Here is a 23,064-nt window from a genome sequence, read left to right on the forward strand (position 1 = left end):
CTCTTTTAATAAGGCACATGTTTAGTGAGAATGTGTGATTTTTTGTAACCAGAAGACTTCAACGTTCCAGGTCGAACCTCTTACCTTCGAATTTTCAAATAGTTAGTGGTTTATCAATTTTATTATATGGAAGTATGAAAATTAGTATGCGTTCTGGAATGGCTCCTGGACATGTCAAATCTTAAGAGTGCGACTTCTCAAAATTACGAGTTGTTTGTTGTTCTTCTAATGTTCATGTGTCTACATAATAAGCATTGGTTTTATAAAAAGAAAAAGAAAACAACATAATAAGCACTGGTACCACCGAAGATATATATTTGACCAAAATGCATATTAATGTTGCTAAGTTCTATATTACATTTTTTACTGAATCAATTTTTTATAACATAAACTAAACTCTCAGTAAAAAAATCCATATATTAAATTAAATTTAAAACACTTGTCACGTAATTAGGAATAAACACGGAGTTACAAATATAACAACTAAAATCCGTTTGTTTAAAACTATTTGTTAAAAGAAGTAATTTTTAAATAAAAAATATTTTTTATTTATTTTTTTAGTTTGTTTGTTTAAACTGTTTTTATTTAAAAATAGTTTTCTTCTTTTAATTTTAAAAACTAAATTTTTATCTGCTTTTAAAAAAATATTTATTTTAAAAAGCACTTATTTCACAATTGTTTTTTTAAAATTGATTTAATGTTACTTTTGATTCATTATGTTTCACAATTATTTTTGGTATATTAAGTTTTAAAAATTTTATTTTGATCCTTTATGTTTTCGAAATGTAATATTTTAGTTATTTTTTTAAATTTTTTGTTAGAAACGTTAGTATTATATTAATTTTAAATTTAAAAAAAAAACCAAAATAATACATTTGGAAAACAAAAAGGTTCAAAATAAAATTTTTATAACTTAAATGTACCAAAATGAAGCATAGTAAACCAATAGTGACTTTAAGCCTTTTAAAATAATTAACTTTAACATAGTGATGACTAAAAACCGTCATTTTTTTTAAAATAAACAATTAAAAAATCATCATTTCCTCCAACCTCTTTTAGATTTCAAAAAATAAAAAATGCAATATCACACATATTGAACGATGTCAACACATAATCTTGCAGGAATCACTGAAAATTCTTATACTCCTCACTGAGAAACTAAAACCTTAACTATGTTATTGGAAATACAAGAATTAGGGGACATCAAAGGAAGAGTTCTCTCCTTAATGAAAGACAAAAACATAACCTTAACTTGCCAATTATTCTATATTAAGGAAGTCACAATGTGGCTCTTTGTGAGGTCTATGAGCAAGACCTTCGCCGTCTTACACGGTTGGGTCAAACAAGTAGATAATTTTTCATTTGACATTTACACTTGGGTTGGACGAAGACGAGTGCAGAGAGGGGGCAACGATGAAATGGTTGTTGTCGTTATTATCGTGATTGAGAATAATTGGTGAATGAAATTATTATCATTATTAAATGATTAAATTGAATAATAATAATAATAATAATAATAATAATAATAATAATAATAATATGAGAATGAAGATTGTTGTTGTTTGTGGTTTCAAATTCATCTTTTCTTCATTTACTTAATGATTTTTAATTTTTTAAATAAAAAAAGATAGTGACCACTTTTAGCTGTCACTATGTTAACTTAACTATTTTAAAATTTAAAACACTAACGTTTTTAATAAAAATTTGAAAAAAAAGAGAGACCAAAATGGTATATTTCGGGAACATAAAGGACAAGAATTAAACTTTTAATACATAATGTATCAAAACGAAATAATTATAAAACATAATGGAGTAAAAGTAACGTTAAACTATTTTAAAATTTAAAAGTTAATAGAACACATTTCTAATGAAAAATTGAAAAAAAAGGACCAAAATTATACATTTTAAAAACATAAAAGATCATAATATAACTTTTAAAACTTAATATACCAAAGTGAAAGAATTGTGAAATATAATGGACCATATGTGATATTAAATCTTTAAAATTTAAACAAACTGGCTATAATCACATAAAAAGGGAGAAAACAAATGAGAAATTTCAATCTATTTATGAAAACAATATAATTTTTTTTTACTACATACCTATATTTTATTTTGGGCACTTCTAGTTATGTGTCCTGGGCCATTGCCCCTCCAAATATGGCCCAAACGCAGGCCCGATCTTGATTTTTGATCGCAAATAATGAAAGAAATAGTTTTTTTTGTTGGTGTATATAATGACAGAAATAGGTTGGGGTTGAATAACGTTATACTTAAATAAATGTGGCCAATTTAAAAATTCAAAGCTCAAGTATGGTCTATTATTACCTATTATGTAGACTTTTATTATGCTTGATTTGGTATTTTAAAAGACTAAGTTAATGTGTTTGCCAACTTAATGGCTTATTTCTTTATATGGATTAACTTATCCCTAAATGGGGTTAATCAATTTAAAAAAAAATTCCAAACTCAAGTAAGTTTGACCTGCTAATTGTTATAATTTTTTAAAAGCTTGATTTGATATTTTTAAAAGCAGACTTAACGTGTTAGCTTACTTAAAAACTTACAATAAAACTGATTGACTAATAGGCCCGTGAAAGAAAAACTCTATGTAAAGCAACATATGAAGTATGAAAATTGAAAGCATTGCTACTCAAAGCATATAACAAGTGGATGTAGGTTAGACTTTATAACATTTGAATCTAGCTAACTTATTTTTGTGATATAAGTTTATTTTTATGGTCTAGTATAACTTTCATGACAATTTAATTAAAAGATTATTTTGTAATAATGTCTCTAAATTAACATAAATTTATTCTTCAATATTTATAGGCTTAGTTCTTTTATGCAGGTCAACATGTTTAATATTTAAAATAGTGTTGTAAAAAATTAATGTAATACTAGTATATAGTATACACTAAGATATAAATATATTATTTATATTTACATAAATAAGTTGGCCTTTAAAGACAAAATTTATAAGTGTGATTTTTTTTAAGTAAATACACTTTCTTAACATAAAATCTTTATCTAATTTATTTCCGAAATAGGTCAATTGTTTGAATAGAAAGTGTGAGTATTATAAACTCTCTGATACCATATTCAATTTTTATGGATAAAAAGAAAAAAAAAAGCCTGATATGGCCATAATGCTACAACATCAACATGGGTGTCATGCCACCCTGTTGGAGAAGGAATATTTATCTCCCATAAGCAGTGGAGATTGATAAATGATTTAGTGAATAATTTTCTTGTTTGCTATTATTAGGACATCCTGACTCTCCAGCAACCACATACATGAAGAATGCTGGCTGCTTTGGTTGACCAAGTTGGGTGGTATCATTTGATAGGAAAGTAACAACATCTTCCATGGTAGGTCTTTCTATTGCATGATCTTGTACGCATAAGAGTCCAATCTGAATGCATCTTTCTACTTCATCAGAACTGAATGATTCATTTAGTGATGGATCCATCAGCTCTAGAGCTCTCCCTTGGTTCCATAGCTGCCAGGCCTAAAAAAATGCCAACATCCAGAGACACTATTTTAATTAGTTTGAGTTGAACATTAAATTTTAAGCTTAACAACACATTTTATAATCTAACTAGCTATCATCATTTCACAAATTTTAACACCTATGTTTTCAATTTTTGCACATTTTACTAATACGTGTCACTATGAAAAGTTAAACAATGTCATTTTGTTACTAATTTTTGTGAAACAATATCATGTTATTAACATGATGGTAAAATATGCAAAAATCGAAAAACATGAAAAAATTGATTGGAATTTGCAAAATGATGATAGTTGAGTGAGAAAATGAACAATTAAACTTAAATTTGATGGAACCACTAGGGTCGGTCCAGTGGTGGGGGGTTGTGATAGATACACAAAGACTTAGGTTCGATTCTCGTTGCTTCCATTGTACACCAAATAAAATAATATTGAATTTAATGAATTGGTTGTTTTTGAAACTTACATGTGCTATGAGATTGAATGGATGATTTGAGTGGATGCAACTATTGTTCTTCATCCCACTAATAATCTCAAGTAGCAGCACACCAAAACTGTATACATCTGTTTTGACTGAGACAACACCATTGATTGCATATTCTGGAGACATGTAACCACTTAAGAGAAAAAAAGAAAGTTTAGCTATTAGTAGTATTAAAGGCAACTAAAAGTCAAACATAAAATATTTAAGTGGACTGTAAGAGAATAGAATCATGAACTTTACTAGGAAAATTGTATCATAGCAAGAAGAATTGTATAATTGGGTAAAACTGGACAAGGATTGAATCCTCGAGTGTTTATCATGTTACTTGTAAAAGCTATGAGTTCCTTATTTAGTAGATATGATAGATAGATATAATTACAATATTTTCTGGTGCTCTTTCAGATTTGTTGTCTATACTTACTATGTTCCAACAACTCTACTGGTGTTTTCTTCAGATCCTTTCAATCCAAATATTCTAGCTAAGCCAAAGTCAGAGATTCTTGGATTCATTTCTTCATCAAGCAATATATTGCTTGCCTTCAAATCCCTATGTATCACCTTTAGTCTTGAATATCTGTGCAAATACACAAGTCCTTGAGCCGTGCCTTCAATGATTTTAAGACGTTTATTCCATTCTAGCTCATTATTTCTACTTGCATCTGTTTATAAGTAAGAAACACATTAGTAATCAAACATGAACTCATCATATCTTTATGTAGCATTTGACATAAAAAAAGAATGGTATGAGACTTCTATTTTTTATTTTCTTTATTCTTCCCTTTTTATTAGAACTAAGTGTACCACATTTTCCCTTTTATCATGTATTGTTCTGTTTATATTATGCATCAAACATGAAATAAATCTGAGATGTTCTGTTTTGTCTCGTTCTAACTAGTCTAATACGTGTTTATTAGGATATAAAAGATGGCCTACCGAATAAATAATGATCTAAGCTCTTGTTAGACATGTATTCATATACAAGTATTCTTTCATCACTGTCGATGCAGAACCCCAAAAGCCTCACAAGATTAGTGTGCTGAAGTTTGGCCATAATCTTAGCTTCATTCTTGAACTCTACTAGGCCTTGGCCTGAACTTTTAGAAAGTCTTTTTATTGCAATTTCTTGTCCATCAATTAATGTTCCCTGAAATTATCATCATATCAAAATACTTATCAATATAGTTTCAATTCAAGTTTGTGGCATTTACCTTATAGACAGGACCAAAACCACCCTCTCCTAGCTTATTATCAGGGGAGAAATTGTGTGTGGCAACAATGATATTTTCCAAACTGAATACTTCAATCTCATTGATTGTCTTTCCCTCTTTCTTAGACCCTTTGGCTTTGCCATAATTTCCCATTGCATTACCTCCAACCTCAACTAACAGTTCCTTTCGCTTCATTTTTCTGTCCACTGATGAAATCAATGAAATTACATTTCAAGTTATAAGTCATGAAAAAATATACCATACCATACAACAATTTCTTTTAAGTAATTACCTTCTTCTTTGCACTTTCTCCTCAAAACATAGAATAAGTAGCAGGACACAAGTGCTGCAACAGCTGCTCCAACACCAATGACAATCCATTTCCACAGCTTGTTCACTGCAACTTACAAGAAGATAACTTGCAACTTATGAAATTGATTTTACAATTTCAAACAATTAGCATCTTGTTCTTGTATGTGCTATATTCATTGTGAAGGCTTTCTAATTTCTCTGTTATTCGCAATCTACTGTTAAATGCTAGTGCTAGACCAACCAAAGCTTCAGAATATATGCAAGAGTAAATAAAAAATATTCAATTTGATCTAGTGTTAAGTGTAACTAATTAGGAATATAAGTTTGTTACAAATTAGCTCTATAAATAGAGCACCCTATACAGTCTCATGTATCTTTTTCAAATCAATCAATTACACAATGAGCTACTTTTATAGTACTCCTCTCTTATTCTGAGATATATGATCTTTGGCCACATCAATTGAGTGTTACTTGCTTCACTCACGAGAATTCTTAACAGAATGATAGGGAAATATGAAATGTTATGAATAACCTATGTATATTTTACATACATTGCAGATAAGAACATGGAAAACAGCATAACCACCTTTCATATAGGGAAATTGGAATGGACATACCTTTATGTTTGACAAAGTAAACTCGTTTGAAATTTCCACCAGAATCTTTAATAAACTTTGTTCCTTTACCCCAAAACTGGCATCCGGTATTATTGACAAAATTTAGAGGAGCATAAGCCTCACAGGAACAATTGTTCCTGCAAATAACCTCACAACACTGCATGTCAATGCTCTTGCTTTCAGAAGCTACAAAACCCTCTTTAGCCATGTAGCCTAAATGTTCAATAAAACCATTCTTGTGCCTTCCACATTCAGTTTCTCTTTTCTGTAGGCAAACACTATTTTCCAAAATCCTTTTACTATATCCACTCTCTTTATCAAAAAGCCTTGACCAAAGCATAATCCCTCCATAGTTAGAAGACGTTTTCACCGTACTCAGGATCCGAGAAATCAACAAATCGGGAGGAACATATCCGCCTATAGATGCTGTTGGAGAAGCAGGCAACCCCAAGAACATTTTCCCTGATTTCAATGAAGTTGTCCATTGCTTCCATGCATTAAGAAGGTTAGAAGCATTACCTTCATTGTACTGACATAGAGGATTGTTGTAGAATTGTATCCAAACATAGTCAAAAAGTCCAGTCTCAAGTGCTTTGCCAAGTGCACTATCAGGAAAAATGCATTGAGGTGCTGCACTTAAGTACACATTTCTTCTATGTGACTTAAGATAATGTGCAAGGTCTTCCCAATGTTTTGTCATAAGGGACCCCCCTAGTCCAAAATCTATACCATCTAATATAACATCTCCTAGTGGACTTGAAGATGATGATGAGTTACCACCACCACCTAAGAAATTGTTCCATAAATAATCAGAAACACTCTTAGCATCCTCAGAGGAAACAAGAGAGTAACTCATGCTTGGACCTCCAATGGATAGCATCACTTTGATTCCTTGCTTTTGGCAGTTTCTGATGTCCCTTCCAAGTACGGAACAGTTTCCCCCAAAAGGGTCACAGTGCCTTCCAAGGATCACTTGAGGGACTTGACCATTTCCAAAATGTGCAAGGAATGCTATGTTTACAAAGGAATATAAACCAGTTGCACATGTTTCTGCTAAGCTACCCTCACCATCATTTGAACCCCAATAAATGGCAATGTCATCAGAGTGAGTGGTGTGTGGTAGGTTTAGGATTAGGAAGAGAAGCAGTAACACATAGGAAGGAAAGAGAAACATGTTCATCTTGCTTAAGTCTATTTCTATTATGCTTCCTTTCACTTATATAATAACAAACTAGCGTTACAACTCGACCAATGCACGGTTTTTTAGTAAAATAGGAGTGAGAGAAAAAATAAGAAAAAATGTTAAATTTTTAAAAAACCAAAATGAAATGCATTAAAAAAAATAAAGTGCAAACTATCCGACCGTTAACACACGGCGACGACTGGACAGATTTAATATATCTATAAATTAGATTAACACCCATACTTTGCACCTTTGAAAAAAAATAAAAAGCAGAGAGAAAGTAAAAAATAAAATGTGGACCAGAAATGCTTATTGCTTAATTATAGACAACTGGCCAGATTTTGTATAACTGTTGACAAATAGATAATAACGTACAAAGTCATGTTTCACTAATTAAAATGAACCTAAGCTTAATAATTCAAATAAGTAGGTCCTACACGCCATTTAACTCCATTGAAGACAAAAGTTTCAGACCCTTTCCTTCTTTTTGTATTGTCCAAAATATTCCAAGTCAATGAACATCTAACTCATCATGTGTTTTGATTGATGAGCTAGTTTGTTTAAGCTTATTTTTAAAAAAAATATATACTTTTTTTAAAATAAAATAAACAATTTTATCATTTTTTAATGTGGTTGTTGAAATTGTTATTACATAAAATAAATTGTTTTTTTGTTTTTTTTCTTCTTAAAAAAATATTTATACATAAAAAGCTTAAGCACATTGCAGTGTCCACATCAGGTGTGAATGTTATTGAAATTTCACTCTCAAGCTACTAGACTAGGTCTTCCTATGAACGAGCTAATTAAGCTAATAGGTACTACGCAGTTATAATGGCGTTAAGTTTTCGTTCACAAGACACACGCCTCTGCATTTTCATGAATGCACTGATCTAAGTAGTTATACAGATATAATGGCAGAATAAATATGCATGTCCCAACATCGATCTAATCTATCAATTTTATTAAATTTAATTTTAAAAAAGCACTGTTCTTAATTTCACTATCATATTTATTTAGTTAAATATAGTTAATTAATTTGGCAAGGTCTTTGATTACTTGTTATAATAATAGAAATTATAATAATGAGAAGGAATATTTTTATAATTTTATTTTAAATTATTCTTGATAATTAATTTAATGTAAATAAGATATTAATAATTTGGAAAAACTAATGTGTATGTGAAGATATTTATTAGATAAAAATTAATAAATTTCATTCATCAAACTACACATGTATCATGCATATATGATAATTGAACTGACATAATTATATTGATAATGAAAGAGTCAACCTCTTGTATGCGTCAACTTCCAAGAAACCCATACAAAGTATTCATATAGGTTGTGGAAAATATTTCCCGTTGACTTCTTTGGTCGAGTGAGTTCGATAGGTAGGTGAATTTCTTGTTTGTTTTTTAAGCAACTAACTTTCCTTGAAATTTCGTTCTCAACTCGCCTTTTGAAAGTGGTCATTTTTATGAATTACTAAACTCTAAGTGATTATACATATAATATTTTTTTTTCTTTTTATGCACGAGAAATAATTATATTTAAGTTAGATAAGATCATTATAGATAATATTTTTTTAAAATATTTAATACAGTATATCTAAACCTCAAATTCAAACCTATAATTAAATTATAATAATTTTGTTAATTGATTTACGTATTTGATTATAGTAGTAATAATCAACATAATGTAATGACACATTATTATGTGATTCATATAAGTTATTTTATATATTAAGAAAGTTATTTTAATAGGTTGAATATAATCAGTAAATTATTATAAACTCTTTTTATATTCGTCTATGATTATGATTAGAGTAATAGAAATTTGGTGAGAAGTTTTTCTTATCATTGGAGAATAATTTGATAGGTCTCATTTTAAAAGAGAATTATGAGTTGCAGCACTAATTTTCTTTACGGTAGATTGGGCCCATTTGTTTATATTTTATTAAATAAATGAAGAGACGTGACTTTACAAAAGAAAAAAAGCAGTGCAATATTTTTTTCACTCAATATTTGTGGGTTCACTTGAGAAATTTGAGTGAATTTTTTGTTAGAGTAAAAATTTGACATGATTATTTAAAGTAAGAAATGTGATATAATATTATAAAGAAGTGAAATTTTTTATTAAAAAAATAGAAGAAAGATTTTGATGAATTTGCATGTTAGAGATGCTCTAGGCTATTTTATATACGTTGTGGAAAATCTGTCTCCCGTTTACGAATACGTTGACTTCTTTGGTGGAGGAGTGAGTTGTGTAAGTTAATTTAATAGAGAAAGAGACAACTTCCAGTATGTTTCTATCTTTTGCAAACTACGTACAGGAAGCTAGTATGCAAATACCTGACTAGTGTGTTATTCACTAGAAGTGCATGAGTAATCATGTGTTAATTATGACTTTTTTTTTAAGAGGATACATGTCAATTATAACTAAGATTATATTAATCACTATCTTGTTTCCTACTAACGTGCATCAAATGTAATTGACTATTATATATTATCAGTTTTCTCTTGGCTCTTGACTTGACCCATGAAGCATGCCTAATCCTATGTTTGACAGAGGTGACAGAAAAGAAAATAAGGGAGGATTTTTAATTTTTTTTTTTGAATTTGAATTGGAGGAAAAAAAATGAAAGGATTGAAAATTTTTTTTTTATTTTTTTTAAGTCAATTTTTCTTCTGATTTTTGTTTTATTTTTTCTTAAATCAAATAAAAAATATATTATTATACATGTTATTTTCTTTTTAATTTTTTTTCTTTCAATTTCACTCATTTTAAACCGATTTTAACTGAATAAAATATTATGACTTTCTTAAAATCATTTCAATTTTGATGGATGATGTGAAAAAATAAAAATAAGAAAAATCTTATTAACCAACTGACCATCAAATTAATTTGTTAAAATAAAAAAAACTATTGATTTGATAAACTATGCTGATGGTTATTTATTCAAATTTGAGTATAAAATGAAGTTTAAATATTACAAGGTGACAAGGTGTCTCATATCATATGTCATCAAATTTGTTAAAATTAAATAAAAACTATTGATTTGATAAACTATTATGATGGTCAGTTATTCAAATTTTAGTATAAAATGAAGATTAAATATTACAAGGTGACAAGGTGTCTCATATCGTAAGTCACAATCACAAATTTTCAGGTGCCTTATTACGTTTTTTTTTAATGTCCTAATGTGTTGTTGGACTTAAATGGTGTAATTGCATGTCCTGGATTGAAGAGGTTGACCTGCGTCATTAATTACAATCTTGAAGGTGACAGCATTATCAGAAATTTTTTACTAACCTGGACTTTAGCTTGGAGTGAATTATTAACAGAGTAGATATTAAAATTACTAGACCACTTGTCCAGTCCTTTTGCACGCGCAGTTAAAAAAACAACCTATTTTTTATTATAAAAAATATAGAACGTAGGGAGAGAAAAAAAAAAATACAGGATGAAAAAGTTGATGTAAAGGAGAAAAAAAAGTACAGTTTCTTGGACAGTTATCGTGCTAAGCAGAGTCAGAAGATGGAGAGTAAAAAATGAGAAGAAAAACAATAAAAGAGAGAAAAAAAGAACAATGAATCCATTTTGCATTAATTGTTAACCCCTGTTAACATAATAATTGTTGCTGGACATATTTAATATAAGTGTAGATGAGTAAATTACACAAACCTGAGGGGAGGTTTCTAAAAATTACACATGCCTCCCCTTTGGCACATAATAATTACACTCTTTTGTTAACTTTGTTTAAGTGTTATAATATAATAAAAATAATATAAAAGAAAATTGATTTGTTTATTTTTATTACTTTCTTACCCTTGCCTTTTAACACTGTTTCTCTATCTTGAATCAAATTAGGAAGGGGTTAAACCAAGGGGTTAGGATTCTCAAAAAAGGAGAGAAAATTCCTAATGTTCACCGGAGGTTGAATAAGACGATAATTGTTTGTTACAACTTACAAGGACCTTTGTGCGATTATATAGGCAGGTTGTGTTTTAGGTATTTGGTTCGAAGTGCAAGGTAGTGTCGACGTATCAATGTCGGAGGTTGAAGAGGGATCGTGTTCTATGGTTTCAAAGATCACGTTTTGTGGTTGAAGCTCGAGGGTCAAGGCATCTCTTGCTTCCAACCAACCAGCCAACACACACAATGTTGCACGGAAAAAGGAAAAAAAGAAGGGTCAAGTCCATAATACACCTTGTGGATTAGGAATGTTTAGGATCGTTTATTACATAAAATGTAAATGTTATATTTTGAAAAAAAATTTCTTCACTTGTGCATAGGCTTACTGTGTTTTTTCTTTTTTTTTTTTTGTTGGGAAGAAGCCAAGTATTTATTTCTTTCCATTTGCATGGTAGGATTTGAATACACTTGGTCATCCTTATTCTCATATCCCTTTTTGCTAGTTGCACACCTAACTTCTTTTATTTTTTAAAAGACTAAATGCCCCCACCTTTCCTGCCCTCTTTCTTTTGAAAACCCTTCCACCTTCTATTATTCTCCCTTTCTTGTATCCTTCTCTTCCTCTCCATTGCACCCATTCTCGGTCTCCCTCACAACTCTGTCGAACACCACATTTTCATTGACGTAAACACACTTATATTCTGTATAAATACATAATATAAACTAGTTTCCATTTTGCAAACAAAAAAATTTCATTGTTATTTTTTTATGGTAACTAATTCAATTATTATTAAAAACTATCTTTTTAAAAAGATAACTCCTATTTCGAATTAACTACACAACAAAAAAAGTTTCCATATATATACAATTCATTGACATAGGGGTATCAATCTATAATGACAACAAAAAATAAATTTTCATTGTGTTAAATTTTTACAAAAAGAAATTAATAAAGTTGTAAAGTCATAAGGTGAGATTAAGACCTTCAATTATTTTGACTAGATACAAATAAATACCAAGTTTAAAAAGTTGTGTGTTGATAGAAGAAAATATTATATTTGCATCTGATAGAACAAATAGTAACAAACATAAGCTAGAATCTAGAAGCATTTAAGAATGAGTTAATGCCCTATGTTCATAATCCTTACTTGTATGGAACGTCTGAATGTCCTTTTTAGGATCTGTCGAAGCGAAGAAAGAAAAAAAGAGAATAATCAAGTTTAAGCTCTCTCTTCACTTAAAAAGGTGTGCTATTGTTGTGTAGACCTATTCTGATCAAAAGATAATTTGACTACTCAAGCCAGTTGTAGGAGTATTGCTCAAGGAACATAAAACAAAGCTCTTTATCATATTAGAGTTGACTCACATTTAATGCTCATATTAATTGCTTCCAAAAAATGCCTTCTTCAAATGCAAGAGCAGACGTAGTTGACGACAATTTAGGGACAACGTTTACTTGTTGAAGAAGCCTATAAATACGAGAAGATTTGAAGAGCTCATGTGATGCTTTTGAATTGCATATTCTTTACCTCCTTCAAGTTCTCTTCTCTTGTAAATTTCTCTATGTTATATAGCTTTCAAAACACTTGGAAAATCTTGAGAGAAAAAGACACTAATGAGCTTTAGTTTCATTTTCATCTATAAGTTGTAAGATATTCTGTGTGCACCCCTAAACTTCCACAAATCTAATGATTTGTTACTAGAACTAGATGTGGCTTGATAAAAAAATACTTAGGTTGTTAAAACTTTGGGGACAAGCTTTTGTAAGAGTCAAAGGCGACCGTGAACAATACTTGTAATTTTGTTGAAAGTTAGTAAAACTTGATAATTTGAATGTAGTTTCAGTAGTAGAGATGAACAAATATAAAACTCTGTGTGCGTATGATTTTATCTTGCTTTTTTAACACCCCATTTTTTGTAAAATAAATTAAAAAAGATTTTATTTAAAAATAAAGTTTTAAAAAAATAATGAAGTTTTATAATTAAATAAACAAGGAGAAATAATTTTAATAATTAAAATAATAGTTTTAAGGTAAATAAAATAAATATATGTTCTTAAAAAATGTTTCATTTATTCATTTGATAGGGAGTAAATCAGAGTTTCTTTTTATAAAATGATAAAATGAAAAAAATAGAGTAAATAATAGACCCTGAGTACTCTAGTTATAAATAGAGACATGTTAGGTAAGTTTTTACATTGATGATACGTTTCTATGCTTTCTCTTACTCTCAATTTTGTCATTTCCCTTTGTCCTCTCCCAAAACCATATCTTTTTTCCCCACACTCAATCCTATCTCAGTAAAATGATGATCCCGTACTTGTTAACCATTGGATTATCGTGAAATTATTTGACACTTATTTTCACACATATCTACCGTTAGGATTTTTGAAATAATGGTTATGGGGAGGGGAATATCCCTCGCACATAACTCTTTGTTTTTCCTGCATACACCCAAATCTATCATAGTAAATCTACAACTCGTTAACCGTTAGATCTTGGTCAAATTGGGACACCAGGTTCTATATGCATTTCCGCACATATGCATCGTTGAGATTTGCAAAGTAATGTCTATGGAGGGAGAAATTCTCATCACATGCAGGCATTGAACTGGAGGCTCCAATCCCTTCTCATTCTCTCCAACGCTTGGAAATCCTAACAGAACAAACATAGGAGAAACTTGTGGAATATTGAGAAACCTCTAGAGATGCCACTATCATTGTCGAACTACACACATGAGCACACTTAGAGGTAAGGGATGAGTTTATCGCAATTGAAGTTAGAATGAACATGTGTAGGGATCCTTAGCGGATCAAATTAGGGTTTATTTTGGAATGTTTATTGTATTGTAATTCTTTATGTATGATTATAATTAAGAGATTGTAATATTGAGAACATGAAATTGTGATTAAAATTGTGTGTAAGTGATAAATTGAATATGTGATGAATTGTGAGATAACATATTGCTTTGAGATCATAACATTGTTATTGAGATTGAGTATAACTGTAAAGTTGAACATGCGTTGATTTGTGAGATACATGTAAACATGTGATGGTGGATTGCGATATGATAAAATTGTGGACATGAAATTTGATTGTGAATAAGTGTGTGGCTAACACTTGATGTGACAATACTAGTGATGTGAGTTGTGAATTATATAATAACCCGACTGGTGTTTACCTTGAGAAAAGTATTTATGCATAGTGTTAAAAGGAAAGTGTATGATTCCTAGTTAGGAACCTAAAGTGTTAAATTGTAGCACAATGTGTTAAATGTATTTGAAACACGAGTGTGAGATCGTACGTATTGTATAATTCATGAGCAGTGTCTGCGTGCAAAAAATTTGTTTTAGGAGTTGGACCTGAATCAAGAAGGTGAGGTCCTAACAGATTCTTCGGAGTCTAGGTCTTGGGGGTAAAGACACTTGATTTGAGTGCTCCTTTAAGCCTATGTTGATCCCATATGATTGGAGCATTTTTGCAAAATAGAATGACCTTAACTGGTCACCTTATGATTTTACTTAGTGAGAGTACTTGACATACCCATTGTGTGGTGTGTCTTGTTATATACTCCTAAGCACCCGGTGTAGTTTTTCATTGACATGGTACCACATTGCATATAGGCTTTAGCCTTAGTATAAATATTGCATAACGCATGTGAATTGTTTATTACGAAATTGATGAGTGTTGTTACGTCTTGAATCAAGTGTGTGATTCATGTGTAATGAGATTAGTGATTAAAAAATAAATTTTAAATGATAAAGTGGTAAAGTAATATGGATTGTATTAAGTTGAGCTATATTATAAATACTTCTATAATTTATATTGATTATGTTTTTTTTTATCTGTACTTTATTTAAAAATGTGATAACTTACTCCTTGTGTGTTGTTTGTGTTTGGATCTTGTGATGATCTCGAACCTTATGTTCGTGGGAGCAGATGACTAGGTGGATTGCTTTAAGGAACCTCATGCTAGAGGATGCTGAGACACTATGCTCTGATAAGATGTAACATTGATGCATGAGTTTTTATTTCAATTACATGATGTTATATTGTAGAGTGTTATAGTATGATTCCAAAAATTAAGTGTTGGAGTTTGAGAATATTGTGGTTAAATTTCATGAACATGTGTATGTTGTACCTTATGAATATCATTGGGAATGTTATGAGATGGTTGATGTGATGTTATGAGATGTTAAAGTGTGGACATAATATTCGATTGTGAATAAGTGGATGTGTTAACACTTGATGTTACATTAATTATATTGTGAGCTATGAATTATACAATAACCCGACCAGTGTTTATGCGCAGTGTTAAAGAGAAAGTGTAGGTTCCTAGTTAGGAACCAGTGTTAAATTGTAGCGCAATTGTGTTAAACATGTTTAACACACGAGTGTGAGGTCATGGGTATTGTATAATTCACGAGCAGTGTCTATGTGCTAAAATGATTTTAGGGGTTGGACCTGAATCAGGAGGGAGAGGCCCTGACGGACTCTTCGGAGTGTAGGCCTTGGGGGTCACCGGGTTTGAGTGTTTCTTTAAGCCTATGCTGATCCCATATGGTTGGAGCATTCTCGCAAAACATCGTGACCCTGACTGGTCTTCCTATGATCTTGCTTAGTGAGAGTGACCTGACAAACCCATTGTGTGGTGTGTCTTGTTATGTACTCCTAAGCGCCCCAGGGTGGGTTTTCATTGACATGGTACCACATTGCATATAGGCTTGAGTCTTAGCATAACTGTCTCATACGCTTGCTAATTGTGTATATGAAATTGACATGTTATTATGTCTTGATCAGAGCGTGTGATTCTTGTGTAATGTGATTGATGATTGAAAAGTGAACTTTGAATGACAAAGTGGTGGAATTACGTGAATTACGTGTAAGTAAGTTTTATTTGGTTTATATGATATGTATATCTAGTTGTCTTGTTTCTCTATTAGTTAGGAATGTGATAACTCACTCCCCGTGTGTTGTTTGTGTTTGGATCCTGTGATGATCTTGAACTTTATGTTCGGGGGAGCAGATGACTAGGTGAATTGCTTTAAGGAATCTTGTGCTAAAGGACGTCAAGACACAACGCTCTGATAGGATGTGACATTGGGGTATAGGGTTTTATATTAATTGTATGAAGTGTTAGATGGTCTTGTTTGAACCGAGATGACTTTATTATATGATGTAGAAGAAAGTGAATGTGAACCTTTTATCCCTTTGAAAGGCTTGTATTTAAAAATGTAAAAAAAAAATTAATTAATATTTGAATTTTTATTCCTTTGTTAGTATGTATGTGAGGGGTAGAGGGTGTCACAATCCCTTTTTAAGATGTGAAAATTCTTTCCATGTTAAGAAAAAAGTTAAGGAAGTTAAACAGTTTTTCCCACAACATTATTTTATAGAATAAAAACGATAAATGCTAACTTGTGTATACTTGAGATATTGGCTAAGGAACTAAAATGAGAATCTTTCTCCTTTTACTTTCTTCACCAATGAGTAAATAAAGAGTAAAGAGGTAAGCAATACCAAAAAGTGAGTAAAGAGAACATAAAGAGAAATTCTTAGATGAGAAGAGTGTAGGGAAAACCAAAATACGTTTTTGTTGTTATGTTTTTATGCCAAAGGCTACCTCTTAGAAAACCAAGGATTTATTGTGTGAGGCTTTTAATCTCAGACTTTCAATTATTATTATAGCATGCTAATTTCTTACTACTTTCTAGACAAGTGATCACTACAGTTAAAATTTCAAAGAGTCTCATTCTTAGTATATTTTTTATCACATAATTATATATGCATTGCATGCTTGCATGTGTTCATGTAAGAAGAAAACTTATGTTTTGTGATTTTTTTTTCTGCTAAGGAAACTGCGCTAACGAAGAATGATGGAATGTGAGACTTCAACTAATAATACCGGAAATGCAACATAAATGACAATTTTAAGGTACATTCAAAGACGAGTTTGAACCGTCTTTAAAGTCAATGTCGTTGAGAGTCTTGACTTTCGACGATGATTTCATAAAAAATCGTCTTAGAAAAAAGTATCAGTCTACGATGATTTTAAACTAAAAATCGTCTTAAAAGGCTACCTTTCTAAGACGATTTTTTTACTAAAAACCGTCTTCTAAGACAAGTTTTAACTGAAAATCGTCTTAGAAAGATATTATTCTAAGACGATTTTTAACCAATAACCATCTTAGAATGATTTATTTTCTAAGATGGTTTATTTTTTAATATCACTATGTAGCATTGCTCTATTTATAAATAAAGTGTCAATTTAGTGTCACCAAGACTAGAGGAACAATGTTATCTTACATGTACCTTTGGATGACCAAAATGAACATTAACCCTGTTATGTACATTAGGATTTTATTATCTTTATGTGTAGATACTAGAACATGAATGCATAAACATGACAATGTTTATTATTGCTGTCAAATCATTTAAAATAAAAACAATAAAAAACTTTATGAAACACACTAATTATTACTTCAAGACTGAAGAGATAAAATTGTGTTAATTTTCCTACCAAATGAGCGGTGTACTTTATTTACAAGCATAGGATATTAAGCAAAGCTGGCTTTACATTGTCTATTAAAGTTTTCTAAGTGTTGAATGGATCAAGTTACGTAAAAATTATTAGAGAACTTTTTAATGTAATATAATTTATAAAATAAGAATGAAATAAAAAAAGATAATAAAGTGTACAAAACAGTGGGTATTCAAATAGCATTCAAAATAAAAAAAATGATAATAAAGATTGTGGAATTTGTGATAGTATAACATAAACATATATAGAAAGATTATGGAGTTCGTTTGAAAAAATAATAACCTTCCCTTAGTAACAAAAATGTTAGATACCAAGCCATTAATTATTCTGTAGTACTCATCACCTCCCACAAGAACTATCTCAACAACAAGAAGATTGATGGGGATGGGTTTCCCGAAGTAGTTCAACGTACCCCCATCAAGAAGCAAAGCTTCGGTCTGCATTGATTCCATGGAGAAGATCAACTCAATGTAAACAACACAATAAAAATTTTGCAATCAAGGCCATTTTAAAATATGCTATGTGTTGACTGCTAAATTAAAAGCATCTATTGAAAATTAAAATAGATTATTAGTTATCCAATAATCAAAATTAATTTAAGACACGGTAAACAAAAAATGAGTGCAAAAAATGGAATATCACATAGGTAAAATAAATGGTAAGGATGCGCAATCTGAAGGCAGTAGAATGGAATTGGTTCATGGCCTTAACTTGAGTATATTGGAGTTTCTTTGCTCATGGCAAAGAGAATAAGGGTCTTGTTTGGCAACTGCTCACAGAAGTGCTTCTAGCAGGCTGCAGCTTAGCATCAGGGCAAATTTCTTTCTTTCCAATTTTACAGTTTGTTAAGGCAAGGTGAAGTTTGGAAATTGTTTTAAGACCCAACAAAGTTGTGCACAACATTTGATTTCCTAGTGAACTAAGAGTAGTGAATTAGTGACTAATTGATAACTCATATAACAAACATAATTTTCCCATGTCCAACAACTTCCATTTTAATTACCTCCTTCCCAAAAGGAACAAGAAAAAAGAGGAAGCATTTTATCAATTACGATTAAAATATATTAAGCATATTTTTGCACTATTAGAAAATATGCTTTCTATATCGGTTATTTATGAAAACCGATGTTGAAAGTACCGACGTTGATAGTATTATCGTTAACATCGGTTTTTGAAAAACCGATGTTAACGTAAAATTACCAACATCGGTTATATAAATAACCGATGTTGCTAATATGAATTACACCCAGAAAATGTATATTAATGTTGATAGTTAACATCGGTTTTCTGTAAAAAAACCGATGTTAACGAATGTGTTACTATTGACAGTTAACATCGGTTTTTTAAAAACCGATGTTAACGAATGTGTTACTATTGAATTTTAACATCGGTTTTTTTTTACAGAAAACCGATGTTAAGGAATGTGTTATTATTGACAGTTAACATCGGTTTTTTCAAAAAACCGATGTTAACGAATGTGTTGCTATTGACAGTTAACATCGGTTTTTATAAAAAACCGATGTTGTTTTCAGGAATTTTTTTTATATAATGTCTTTGTTTTTACAAAAAAACCAAAATTTAACCTGTAAATTTAAAATCAGACCACACAACACACAACATATATCATTTGCATTCAGTTTTCAAATAGATTTTAGCAAAAAACTAGCTATCAACAAAGGTTGTTCAATGTTAAGATGAAACAACAATTAAAAAATGTAATGCAAAGTACGTAAACTAATTAATTAACCTAAAGTTACATAGTTGCCTAACATCCTATGTTTGATTTCTAACTTTTAGATAATACTGTGCCCACTGTATGCGAAGTGCCTTGAATCTCTCTGCTTCCAATGGTCTAACTTCATTAAAATACTGCATGATCAAATAAAAAAATAAATTAATAATGTAATAACAATTATAAAAAAACCAAATTTGTTTGTAATAAACAATTACCGTCTCCCAATTATTCTTGAAAGATCCTAAGATTATCGTGGACATCCAGTGCATCACGTAGTAGCCACATTCAGTGATTCCTTTTTGTCTATTACACTAAATACATAATGAAATTTGGATATTAATTAAACGTTAACTACAATTAGTGTACACACACATAAAATCTATATAAGTAGAACTTTTATTTAAATCACGTACCTTAACAACAATCCACCTAGCAGCAGCCTTGGATTTCGGTTGTGGAGTATCATCAAGTCCTTTCAAAGCACTAGTGTTGAATATAAGGAACATTAAAATATTGATGTTGTTGAGTTATGCCAATGAAAATGTATTGAAAACAATACTGAGTTTTTGGGTATTATTATTACTCTAACTAGGTGAAATGGTTATCATAAATTAAGTATATCAATTGTAGGAAATTTTTTTATTAAGGAAGCATATGAACTTTGTACCACACAAATTTTACTTTTCTACACCCGAAATTACAAGGGTTTTCCTTTTTAACTCAGCTTTTCTAGTTTTTTCGTTGATATTAATCTTTCCTTAAATTGGAAAATTGCCATTTAGCTAAAAAAGAAAATCTCTATTTTCATTATGATTTGAGTTAGGATTACATTTTTTTCTCAATTTGTTCATTATCTTCAAATTTCTTGCAAAATTAATTGCGACCATTACCCTTCATGTAGATCAACCAGTGCTTCTCATACACTTCATGTTTATGATCTTATAATAGTAAACAGTACACAATATATAAAAGAAGAAAAATTATAGATATATGCTAATAAACCAATAATGAGAGAGATAAAAGTAAAAAAAATATAGGTTTTATAAATAATGTAATTTGACAGATATAAAGAAATGAGAGATATTTGTTAGGTGTATAAAAAATATAGGTGTTCATGTATATCATTCATAAAAGAATATACTTATGTAAAACAGAATATCTCTAGTATTTTTTTAGTTTTTTTTGCCAAACTATATAAATTTGCAAGTGTTTGATTTTCTATTTTTCACGTCCAACATATATGTCTTGGCAAGAAAATCATAATACAATCCTAACACGTGGACAGAATCAAACAGAAGATTAAACTCATCAACTTCAAATTAACGACCAAATATTTTTCAAAATGTTTAAACCTATGATAAACGACTATTTATTCTATGTATAATCTTTTGAAAAATTAAAATGACATCATTGGCCTTAAAACGGAATATCCCTAGTATCATCACTCATAAAAGAGAATATCTTTAGTATTTTTTTTTTGCCAAACTATATAAATTTATAACGTGTTCTAATTAATAATACAATTTTTTATACTACCAATATATCAAAAGTGTTAAGGCCCTTCGAAGTATTGAGTGCTCTTTTCTATAAAGTGGAGCAAATGATTCTAATAAAATTGCATGGGTTCGGTGGTAAAAAAAATCTATCAATCTAAAGAATATGATGGATTAAGAGTAAAAAATTTAGAAATATTCAGCCCCAATCTCTTGGCCAATAGAAATGGCATTGTCTTGTTGATTAAAAGTTAGCTTGGTTTGGTTTATTACCTCAGAACATAGATATGAATCCATAATAAGGTGCCTCCCAATGAAGGTGGAAAATACAAAATCTACCTCAATATAGTGACAACATTTGAACAATTTTGCAAGGAGAGTAAGAAACAGGGTGAGTAGTAAGTTTTGGCATGACATATGGCTAGGGAATGCTCATCTCAAACATGTTTTTCCTAGAATTTTTCAATTTTCACATGATAAGAATGCACTAATTTTTAGATGGAAAGTGGCAAGGCAATGATTGAATCTAGACAAGGAATTGGAGGAGATGAGATATTCTTGTGGGAGCATGAGTTATTTTCATAACTTTGATACATGATATCCTCGTTTTCACCATGTAAAGATTAAATGATTTCTTAATATAGATTGGTAAAAGTTTGCAATCGTTTTCCACCAGATCTGCATACGATCACTACTTGTCTTCATATTTTGATTTCTCTAACCCTTCTCTTTAAGCTCTGTACAATAATAAACTGTGGAGGTATCTGTGCCTCTTAAGATGAAGGCTTTTTCATGGAGATTGATGTTGGATAGATAACTTTCAAAGGTGATTCTCTTCAAAAGAGAAATCTTACAAAATGCACATGAAAATTTATGCTCTTTCTATTAAAAAAAACTGTAATCATATTTTTTTCTATGCAAAGAAAATTATATGCTCTACTGTTTATTATGTAAAGAATAAAATAAAAATTATAATAAGAAAATAAGATTAATAGCACCAATATTTTCAAGTATGTTAATTTGTTTTTTCTCTCTTTTAGAAACTCAACCCCCCGCACTTAATACTATACCACGCATCAAACATACGTCATCTCATTTATCTCTCAGAACGTTCATCAAACACCAGGTATGCATCTTATTCAACATTTAAATCTCAACACAAAGGAATCAACAGTAGCCTAAGAATTCTTGCATTGCATTCATTACATCAAACACCAAGTATGCATCTTATTCATTGCATTACTATCACTAGCCAAGCAAACAACGAAACTGAGAAATTTGAAGATAACCTGTGTTTAGTGAACGATTCAAAGCAGAGAGATAATGAGGCTGCTTCTTGCCTTTCTTCTGGAAGTTTCACGCCCTTTTGGAGTTCCCTCCCCTTTCTGCGGTGAAGTCAGTCCAATGAGGCTGCTTCTTGCCTTTCTTCTAGAAGTTTCACTCCCTTTTGCCAATCAAGTCCTCTCCTTTCATGCCTTTTCTTGAAATTAAATCAATCGGGTTTCTTTACTTATTTAAAAAACTACAAAATTCATGCACTACTCAAGGTAGCATATTCAATCCTTCAATCAATTAAAATCTAGAATTTTAACCATATGAACTGTATGACACATAGAAGTGTTTGCAAACGAACCCAACAATGTAGTGAAGTTAAACTTAAACTACTTTTGCACTCTTATGTTATATGCAACTACTTAATTTGTTAAGTTTGTAATTTTTTATTCAAGGTATCATTATGTTACTGCACTGTGTCCGGGAGGGAGCAACAAAAAATTACCAATGGGTCCTTCTAAAAGGTACTGCCTTCCTTTTAATGTCAACTTTATTTAATTTTTGGCCCTTAGTTCTGATCAACAATTTTCCATCAGCAATATTGGTGTGGGGACTATGGACTGCAAAAAGTCCATTGCTATATCCTCATGGATAGTAGAAAGTGTTATTAAGTTGTTAATTATATATGCATTTACTATATATCCTTTGTTTTACAATTTTTAGTATTGTTATTATCTATTTGAAATTCCAAACATGTTTTAGCTGCATAAAAATAAACTTAGTTAACCTTGAAC

At 30.4% G+C, this 23,064-nt stretch overlaps 1 protein-coding gene across 2 annotated transcripts; it reads right to left on the reverse strand.

Annotated features, from left to right (window-relative positions):
* Window positions 1-3,012: 3,012 nt before the first annotated feature.
* On the reverse strand, window positions 3,013-7,338 carry LOC100809337 (G-type lectin S-receptor-like serine/threonine-protein kinase CES101). Of its 2 annotated transcripts, XM_041013602.1 has the most exons (8): window positions 6,281-7,338; window positions 6,133-6,250; window positions 5,496-5,600; window positions 5,204-5,409; window positions 4,929-5,139; window positions 4,417-4,654; window positions 3,978-4,128; window positions 3,049-3,512 (listed from the first exon to the last, which is right to left on the reverse strand). In XM_041013602.1, the coding sequence occupies exons 1-8, from the start codon at window positions 7,310-7,312 to the stop codon at window positions 3,201-3,203; spliced, it is 2,373 nt and encodes a 790-aa protein (XP_040869536.1). In that variant the 5' UTR covers window positions 7,313-7,338; the 3' UTR covers window positions 3,049-3,200. The 2 variants fall into 2 exon arrangements, with proteins under 2 accessions (XP_006606667.1, XP_040869536.1); XM_006606604.4 differs by having other exon boundaries at window positions 3,013-3,512; window positions 6,133-7,336.
* Window positions 7,339-23,064: the final 15,726 nt, after the last annotated feature.

This window comes from Glycine max, chromosome 20 (genome assembly GCF_000004515.6).
Source record: "Glycine max cultivar Williams 82 chromosome 20, Glycine_max_v4.0, whole genome shotgun sequence".
Taxonomy (NCBI): Eukaryota; Viridiplantae; Streptophyta; class Magnoliopsida; order Fabales; family Fabaceae; genus Glycine; species Glycine max.